Source organism: Podarcis cretensis, assembly GCF_951804945.1.
Source record: "Podarcis cretensis genome assembly, chromosome: 8".
Lineage (NCBI taxonomy): Eukaryota > Metazoa > Chordata > Lepidosauria > Squamata > Lacertidae > Podarcis > Podarcis cretensis.
Window position 1 is genome coordinate 66,776,963 of NC_137177.1, and position 9,439 is coordinate 66,786,401.

Sequence of the window (9,439 nt, forward strand, 5' to 3'; positions counted from 1 at the left end):
GGTTAATGAGTTCAGCAACTTCCATGCACATGATGTGTGATGCTAATTATTTCCCCCAAGAGTTAAATGATAACTAACCAGAGGCAGCTACAGGAGTGCTATGAGATTCAGGCAAGGGTCAGATGCCTTGTCAATCCCAGCAGGTATATAAGAGGATGAGCCGGCCTGCCCACCATTCTCCTAGAGAAGAGAAGCCTAGCATGGAAGACTTGTGTATAGTACGCAGATCTTAAAGGGCCACAAAGGGTAAACCACCCAAAAGGTATGCTGAAGTGTTTGCTAAAACAGTCATAGCAGATACAGCTGCTGTTAGTAACTCAGAGAAGGTTTGGGAACCTTCAATCTTCCAAGAGGTTCAAAGTTTAACCTCAGAGGATGCTGAGCCATGGTTAAATGCCATGAAGGCTGAACTTGATTCCTTAGAGAGGAACAAGACATGGGAACTAGTTCCAGGCCTGCTCAGGCCACAAAAGGTTTACAAAGTTCAGTTATTGCAAAAGTTTTTCAGTGTTAATTTTATGCATTTTTTAAAATCACCATGGTATTTAACAATAACATCTTATGTCCTTTAGAGGAGAAATTGTGAATTGTAGAATTTTAAATACCTGTCATCATCCTTGGCTTCACTCAATTTTGTTTGTAACACTCTTCCATTTTCTTCTAGTTGTTAGGGTGGGGGATGGGGAGGGGCCTCACAAGTGGAGTAGCCCAGGGCCTCTCTTTATCTAAATCTGGCCCTGCAAACAGGTCCCAGAGCTGGCTGACTGCCTCTTCCGTTCCGCCTGACATTTAAGCTTCTCTGTGCCCCATTAATCTCCGCAGCCAAAGCCTCCCATTTCATTAAAAGGTACCGCTGCATGTTCAGCCCCTAAGCCGGGCCCAATGAGGAGGTCTCCAAGCATCCAGGTTTTGAGCGAGAGGGGTGGCTTTCCAATGCCTAGTGTTCCCTCATCTGGGCCAGGTGGGAGAGCCCCTTAGGGCAGAAGGACAGAGCTGGAGCCCAGGGGGGCTGGCTGCTGGGCCCTTTACTCCTTCCACAAAGTCTCTTCCATGGGGCTGACCGCGAGCCTGCTCTCCATTTTCTTGGGGGCCTTTTCTTTTGTCTGTACTGTGGGCGCCATCTGCACAGACTGCTGGCAGGTAAGAAGAGCAAGCCATTTCCCTTGCCACTCTTCAGAAAGGGTCTGGGAGGGGCACATGGTTGGCTGGTTGGGTGCCAGGAATAAGACATGTGCTCCAAATGTCCCTGTTTGCCATATTTCCTTGTCCCTTTCTTGGGATGAGGGCTCAGAGAGGAAAATCACTGCCCCTGATCCTTGCCTTTTACACATGACTTGTTAAAACTCTGGCTGTGGCCATGCTTCAGGGTTCAGCTTCCTCTCCAAGGAGTTTCTAGAATGGGGAGGGACAGCTGCTGGTCCCTAATTTCATCTATAGAATACTGGAGGGAAATAGAAGGGAATGGGAAGGGCTAGGTCTACGATTTCATTGCCTTGTGCATAACTGGGCTTTTCATTCCCTTAGGGATCAGAACGCGGGTGTATGTATTAGTTCCTAAGGGTTTAAGCAGAGTTGGTGGGAATTTTAAAAGGGGTTAGTCACTTCCAGGGGTGTTGCTAGGTATTTTAAAGCATTTGAAATTGAGGCACAGGCCCATGGCCCAGATTTGTATCAGATTTTCATATGCTCATTTATAACAGTCTTTGGGCAATTTCAGAGGGCATGTGATTGGAGGGGGGGGGTGGAGGAATTTTGTCATTGCTGTGCTTTGTAAGTACGGTAATTTTTGTCATTGCTGTGCTTTGTAAGTAAGTGGTACGAGCTTTTTTAAAAAGCTCATAAAACCTTGAGAACTTCCCCATAAAATTCACAGAATGATGTACAGATGAGCCAATATTATCATAGTTACTTTATTAAAATTACAACCCATCCCTCCAGATGTTATCCGTCTAGTACCTATTACTGAGGCTGTGGCATTGGCTGCATACATTTAAAGCACATGTATCCTCCTCTCAAAAGAAATAATCCTGGGAACTGTAGTTTAAGAACTGTAAACCACAGTTCCCAGAATTCTTTGTGGTAAGGAAATGCTTAAGATGCATGGTGCATGTTCAGTCTCTGCTATGATCTAGCTGCCAGCAGATTGCCTGTCTTAGCTGCTGCACCGCTTCAACTGAACTGGTGTCTAAGTGTTTTAGCCCTGAGTGGTCCATCTATTGAGGACCAGTAACTGATCTAAGGCTCCCTCGCTCCTGCCTCCCCTCCCCCCGTCTCTTCCAGGTGAACAGCAAAGGCTCTGTGGTCCTCAGCATGCGTTGCCGAGGCCTATGGGGAGAGTGCGTTTGGGACAAGTTTGTCAAAATCTGGACCTGCGATGTCTTCAGCTCTTACCTGAACCCGCATCCCGGTAAACGTCATGTCCCAAATCTGACCATCGAGCCCCACCAAGCTGCTGTCAAGGACAACCCCTTTTAAAGACAGCTCCCTGGTTGGCAGGGACACGGGTGGCACTGTGGGTTAAACCACAGAGCCTAGGACTTGCCAATCAGAAGGTTGGCGGTTCGAATCCCTGCGACAGGGTGAGCTCCCATTGCTCGGTCCCTGCTCCTGCCAACCTAGTAAAGCATATCAGTGCAAGTAGATAAATAGGTACTGCTCTGGCAAGATTAGCACCTCATCCTCAGAGTCGGTCACGACTGGACCTAATGGTCAGGGGTCCCTTTACCTTTACCCTGGTTGGCACAGCAGTGGCAGCAGGCAATGGACGTTGACACAGTTGGGTGGTGGACAGGAAAGCGAATGGGAGGCATTGTCCAAACACTGGGATGTCTGCACTGAGTGCAGCAAACTGGTTTTGCTGCTGTAAAATCACTAAATTGGTTTTTCTTGGCTGTGCACATGCAGTACTATGACCTTCCCATGGGGGGGCAACCAAGGCTGTGTGAAAAAAAGATAATTACTGGTCTGTGCCAAGTGGCTGGCTTCTGACCACAGAATGCTGTTGGTTGGTAAACTGACACCTCCCTTTCACTTCCTCTTCTCCATTTATAACTTGCCACGGCCCCAGGAGATCGCTGGGGCTCTAGAAATCCATTATTTCACACCCACAAACGGAATTCCTGCTTATTTCAGTTCTTCTCCTGCTTTCTGGGTTTTCAATTTACTGACGACATTTCTCTATGAGGCAAGGGGCTGCCAGTCACTACAAATCAGCATTGTGAACAACCTCACTGCCACAGGGCGATTGGAAGGCCAACAGAATATTTGCATGTTTTTATTTATTTTTCTAAATATAAAGAATTTGGGGATTTATTAGCACAAGCTCTGGGGATGGCCATTAGCTTATATGGCTAAACAACAACAACTACCTGGAACCAGGCTAGCTTGGAATAGAGCCTCCACATTCAGGACAGTCTACCTTTGACTTTCAGGTGACTGTGCCTTTACACTCTGGTCCAGAGCATCCATAGGCATCAGGTTGTATGCTATTGGAGGCAAGATGCTAGAAAAAGGCGTTCCTGGTCAGATTTGAGAAGGCTTTGTCTGTAAGATCACTCCACATTTTAGCCATGGGGTGCTGAGAGTATCTGAGAGGATGATGCTCCAGTCTAGAACTGTGTTGTGTTAGCTCTAAGGCAGGTGCTTCTGATGACTCACCATGCTGGCCAGGGCTGATGTAGTCCAAAGCATTTCTTTTTTAAATCATTTTTATTGGTTTCACAAATACAAAGTACAAATATACACACACACTAGTAAAAACATATCAATATAAAGAGATTCTCTGAATCTCAAGACTTTCCCCCTTCTCCTCCATGGAGTCTCATTTTAAACATCTACAACTGCATATTCATCCGTACTCCAATTTTTATATCAAACCATATTGTCCATAGTAATTTTTACACAACAAGTGAATCCAAATCCTGCTCTTGTTTCCATCTGCTTACAGTGGTCTCCTAAGTAACTTATAAATTTTTCCCATTCTTTTATAAAGGTATTTATCCTCTTAGTTTCTGAGTTTTCCACTCAGCTTTGCCATCTCGGCATAGTCCATCAGCTTGGTTTACCATTCTTCTCTGGTAGGGACTTTGTCTTCTTTCCAACTCTGGGCTAATAGCATCTGGGCAGCTGTTGTTCCATACTTAAAAAGTATTTTCTGCTCCTTTGGTATGTCAGTACCTGTAATTCCTAATAAAAAAGCTTCTGGTTTCTTAACAAAGGTTATTTTAAGTATTTTATTATTTCACTATATATATCATCTCCAACCTGGTGTTTCCAAATGTTTTGGACTACAAGAAGCAGAGGGACGCGGGTGGCGCTATGGGTTAAACCACAGAGCCTAGGACTTGCTGATCAGAAGGTCGGCGGTTCGAATCCCCATGAAGGGGTGAGCTCCCGTTGATCAGTCCCAGCTCCTGCCCACCTAGCAGTTCGAAAGCACATCAAAGTGCAAGTAGATAAATAGGTGAGAAGGTGAACGGTGTTTCCGTGCACTGCTCTGGTTTGCCATAAGCGGCTTAGTCATGCTGGCCACATGACCCAGAAGCTGTACACCAGCTCCCTTGGCCAATAAAGCGAGATGAGCGCCACAACCCCAGAGTCAGCCACAACTGGACCTAATGGTCAGGGGTCCCTTTACCCTTTACCTTACAAGAAGCAGAAAGAAACATGTAGTCCAAAACATTTGGAAGCACCAGGTTGAAGGAAGACTCCTGTATGATTCGCTGGTCCATGGTCAGAGACAGGATACTGGGACAAAGCACCCCTGGCCTCCCCCCCCAAACAAAGCAGACCCTGCAGTCCCATATTTAACAGCCCCATACTGATCTTGTCCCCACTCAAAACCATGCTGGTGTGTTCCTGATCACTTGCTGGGGCTTGACCTATGTATCTTCCTGCAGGGGCCATTATCATCGCAAGAGCCTCACTCATCACATCTGCCATCACAGGGGCTGCAGCCTTCCTCTGCCTCCTCTCAGGATGTCCATATTTCCGCTGCTTCCAAGAGGCCACGGTCAAGTGGCGCTGCCTCTGCCTCTCCACAGGATGCTATCTCTTTGCAGGTATGTCCTCCGCTGAAGACCGGAGGCTTTCAACACAAGAGCCCTCTCCATTAGACGAAAGCAATTCCTTGCAATGCCTTGGGACAGGTAAAGCCCATGCAAGCTGGCTCACACCTCTTTTTGACTGCAGTGTCATTGATGAGCCCTGCCATTGGGCAAAGAGAGGCACCTCCCTCAGTCGGCAGAATCAGATGAGCCACAGGTCCTCTGCCCTAGTCACTCCTCCTTGAGCCTTCCCATGACGCATAGATCAGGCTGCACAATTCCTTATTGCAGAAGAAAGTGGGGAAGCATGCCTAGACCCATGGGGTATTGCTGCATGTGACCCCACTCTGAGTGGTGAGAGATTCCAGCATTCACCCAGGCTTGGTTTCCTTGGAATGAAGGTCATTGGAGACTGTGGCGTCTTTAGAATTTTATTTGGACGTATGAGTAAAGGATAGAGGAGCTTGTGGCTTGGAGACTCCAGCAGGTCTTGCTTCCACATTAGGGTTCCAGGGAAGCCCCACGTCACAACTCATGGGTCCAGCACAGAGCAAGACGTGCCTCTATGTCTCCAGCTTCCAGCATCAGCCAAAACACACAAACATACTTGCTTACACAACCCTGTGTACGTAAGACTAAAAGTTTCACAACTTCAGAGCAGCTCATGTTTCATGGTTCTCTTTTCTGGGCTAGAAGGAGGTCAGCCCAGAGCAGTGACTCAAGCAGAGAATCAACAGGCAGCCTCTTCTTTGGACAGGCACTTTGGGAAGAACTTTCTGGCTGTTTTGGAAGGTGATGGACTCTCCTTCCTTGGGGGTTTCTAAACAGAGGTTGGATGGCTATCTGCCAAGGATTCTTTAGCTGTGATTCTACAATTCAATGATTCACAAGAGTCTTAAATCAGTGGATTTCTGTATTCCTTGCAGCATACCAGTGGGTCTGGCACCATGGGTATAGCTGGGGGGGGGGGCAATTTCCCTTCCAAATCAAGTAAATAAATAAAAACAATTAACTAAAAGTAGAAATTGTAGACTTTGACAGATTTTTCTGAACACTTGGGGTCAAAAGAAAGTAATTTAAAACAACTGTTGTAGGGACATTTCATTCTAGACAGAGGATGATGGCAAGTGGGTGCCCTGCTCCCCCCCCAACATAAATCCTGGCTACGCCCATGTGTGGCACCCAGTTTGGGAATTCCCAAGCTAAAGACTTGCAGGGAGGGAGGGAGGGGGCATGGGCATAGCCAAAGGGGGGGACAGGGAGGGATAGCTAACCCCCCTAAATCAATAAAAATTAATAAAAATACATAGCTAACTGAGGTTCTGCCCCCCTCACAAAAATCATGGCTATGCCCATGTTGGGGGGGGGGGAGAAAGTAAAAAAATTCTGCACTCCAAGTTCATAAGAGTTCACACCTCTCTCCCTTTCCTTTTAGGCTTTTTGTCCTGCATTGGCGTGATCCGATATTGCCTGTATGTCTTCTTCCAGCACCAGTATGAGGTATTTCCCCTGTCTGCTATGGCTGTGTGTCCTTACCCACCCTCCTTGTGGTGGTTGTATTGTACAACACACAGAGAAATAGCGCTGGCAGCCGACTCTTACTCCAGCACGGATAATGGGGAGATGCTTGAAGGCAGAGGGCTAGCCTAGGGCAGCGCTGTGCCAGAATGCCCTCCCCCTTTTTAAAACAGTGTCCCATCTCTTAATGAGAAAATAAATTGCATTTCAAAATTACCAAAAGGACAAGAACGTTTTGGTAAGATTCCCATGGGTGGGATGCAAGGCTTTGGTCACACCTTGCTTTCTAATAGTGCTGAAGAGCATTTGAAAGTCTCCTGTCCAGGGCTGGCCCACCCATGAGACATGCTGAGGCAGTTGCCTCAGGCAGCAGCTTGGACAGATACATCCAGGTTTGCTTGGAGAGCCTCCTCTTCAATCTCCTTCCTTCTCCCTCCCTGTGAGGTAGGTTAGGCCCCTAAGGCCACCCAGTGAGCATCATCGTGTCTGAGTGGTGATTTAAACCCTGGTCTCTCCTGGATCCTAGCCCAACACTCTAACCACTACACCACACTGGCTTTCGCAATCAGCACCGTCCATAAAATCTGCCCGGTTGCAGTTTCCAACATGGCAGTCCCAACTGACAAATGTGTGAGATGTAACATAAGCAGTCATGTACAACACTTCCTGTTTGCCCAGAGTGGACACACGGGGATGTTACTCCAGCCAGGAGGACTTCCTGTCACACCTGTCTGGAGCATCCTCCCCCTGCATGAGTCCAGGTGTGAGCCTGTGAGACCCCATAAACGGGCTGGTCATGCAGCCATCTTTCTGTCTCGACCATTTTCTCTTCATGCTTTTGCTGTGTGCTGGCTCTCAGCCAGAAGCACATGGGCTCAATCCCCATAAACTCTCTTCTAAAGCTTGCCTTCAGTGAACCTACTGTGAACTGAATGTGAGTAAACTTCTTATCATTACTTTTAAAAGAAGACTGTTGTGTCTTTATTCTTTTTAAGAGGGAACAAAGGGGATTTACCAGGAACATAGCTGACAACGTTTCCCTTTTTTAAAGGGAAATTCCCTTATTCCCAATAGGATTCCTCGCAAGAAAAGGGAAAAGTTGACAGCTATGACCAGGAACAAACCTGATCTGGACAAAGCCAGATTGGACTGCTAAAGTGAAGAGATTCAGATGAATCGACCAACTAGCTTCCTGCTAAATACTGGGGAATGTACTCTGCTACTGACTCACTAGCGTGAGTGAGGAAGGATCATATTTAATCAACATTGTACCCCACAGCACCCCACAATGCCAATGCCTGGGATCCCCCTCCATGCCAAATCCTTGACCAACGAGCTCTTTCCCATTTGCTTTCTAGGTGTCTCTGAGCATCCCTGGATTCCCAAGCTTTGAGTATGGCTATTCCCTGTGGATGGCTGTAGCAGGTGGTCTGGCAGCCATTGCTGCAGCTGTCACGTCGTACTACGAAGGGGTGCTTCTTAAGACCTTCAGCATGAGTCCAGCCAAGGAGATGCCTGCTGGAGATGCTGCTGGGACTACTTGGACATACGTCTGAGGGAGGGAGGGACCCCAGAGCATCTTCTGATAGTGGCGTTTAGTAAAAAGTAAGATGTTTCTCGCAGGTGTTTCTTAGAGGACCATCTGATTCCATGATTGTCACCCATCAGAGGAGCTCAACGATCAAGGCGGTGCATAAGGAAAAAGACTGTCCTTAACGAGAAACACAGAAAGATAAAATCAACAAAATAATCCATAAAAACATTGTTTAAAACATCAGCAAATACTAATTAGTTGCCTGTGCCCTGTGGAGCTCCTTGCAGGTAGAGGTTTTGGCAGAACTGCCCCTCCCTTCTTTCAGGTGTCTTTTGAAAGCCTTTGCAACAAGAACTTTATCCATTTTTTAGGCGACCAGTATTTGCTGATGTTTAAAACAATGTTTCGATGTATATTTTTGTTGGTTTTATCCTTCTGTGTTTTGTTGCATCTTGTGATACGTTTTATGCAAGCTTAATTATAAATAAATGTGGCGAGTTGTGAGGCTAACTTTAGCGGGAGGTTGAACAGAAATAAAAAAAAGCCCTTTGAATGGCAGATGGGGCCTGCCCTCATAGACAAAGTGCACAGCACCCCTGAGCATGGGCAGAATTGGCGTCAAAGGAAAATTTTCTTTCTGATCAGCAGGTCGATCAAACAAAGCATGGCATCCCACAAAGTCCTACTCAGAGTAGACTCAAGTTAGCCATTTTTATGGACATACTCTAATGTTGGATACAACCCATAATCGACACTGTGCCGTCTGCCTCCTCTTCTCATAGGGACAAAGCTGAATATTTGCTCTAAGGTTGGTACCCTCAAACTGTGGTCCATGAGCTTCATTCAGGTGGTCCGTAGTGCATCCATGAATTTGTGGCTGCAGGTGGAAGACTGCACAACCATTGCATTAAATATTCCTAATTGAATTGTATTTCCGCTGCTTTCTTATGCCTCATAATGTATTTTATTGTTTGACAGCCTTAATTTTATTGTACCGAATGGGGAAATGGCACAACATCCAGCACGGTGCATTGCAATTCATACAACAGGCAGAAAATACCATCAACACCCTCAACAATTTTCGACTGGTCTGAGTGAGGAGGAGAGGTTTGGGAACCTAAAGCACAATGTGTAGTGTGGGGTTTCTGTGTGGTTGATTCCCCCTCTTCTCGCCCGCTCCCCATAAGGGTTTGTGCAATCTGGCCTGAGAAGGCTCAGGAAGAAGGACCAGGTGATGGGGGGAGTGGAGTTGGTGCTGCTGCTGGCCTTCAACATCTGCCACCTGACGCAGCTGCTTCATTTTGCCTAATGTTAGGACTGGCTCTGAAACCAAGCAGGATGA

General features: G+C 46.8%; 1 protein-coding gene across 1 annotated transcript; it reads left to right on the plus strand.

Moving 5' to 3' along the window:
- Positions 1-865: 865 nt before the first annotated feature.
- LOC307221846 (claudin-16-like) lies at positions 866-8,976 on the plus strand. Its single transcript, XM_079986566.1, has 5 exons — positions 866-1,140; positions 2,281-2,407; positions 4,899-5,060; positions 6,481-6,545; positions 7,922-8,976. Exons 1-5 carry the CDS (start codon positions 1,051-1,053, stop codon positions 8,117-8,119), a joined length of 642 nt encoding a protein of 213 aa, XP_079842692.1. The 5' UTR covers positions 866-1,050; the 3' UTR covers positions 8,120-8,976.
- Positions 8,977-9,439: the final 463 nt, after the last annotated feature.

Bases quoted from the DNA above. Each gene is read 5' to 3' on its own strand.
- LOC307221846 (XM_079986566.1), top strand. From the start codon at position 1,051: ATGGGGCTGACCGCGAGCCTGCTCTCCATTTTCTTGGGGGCCTTTTCT. The intron at 2,408-4,898 runs GTAAACGTCATG...ATCTTCCTGCAG, and splicing joins TTACCTGAACCCGCATCCCG to GGGCCATTATCATCGCAAGA. The intron at 5,061-6,480 runs GTATGTCCTCCG...CTTTCCTTTTAG, and splicing joins AGGATGCTATCTCTTTGCAG to GCTTTTTGTCCTGCATTGGC.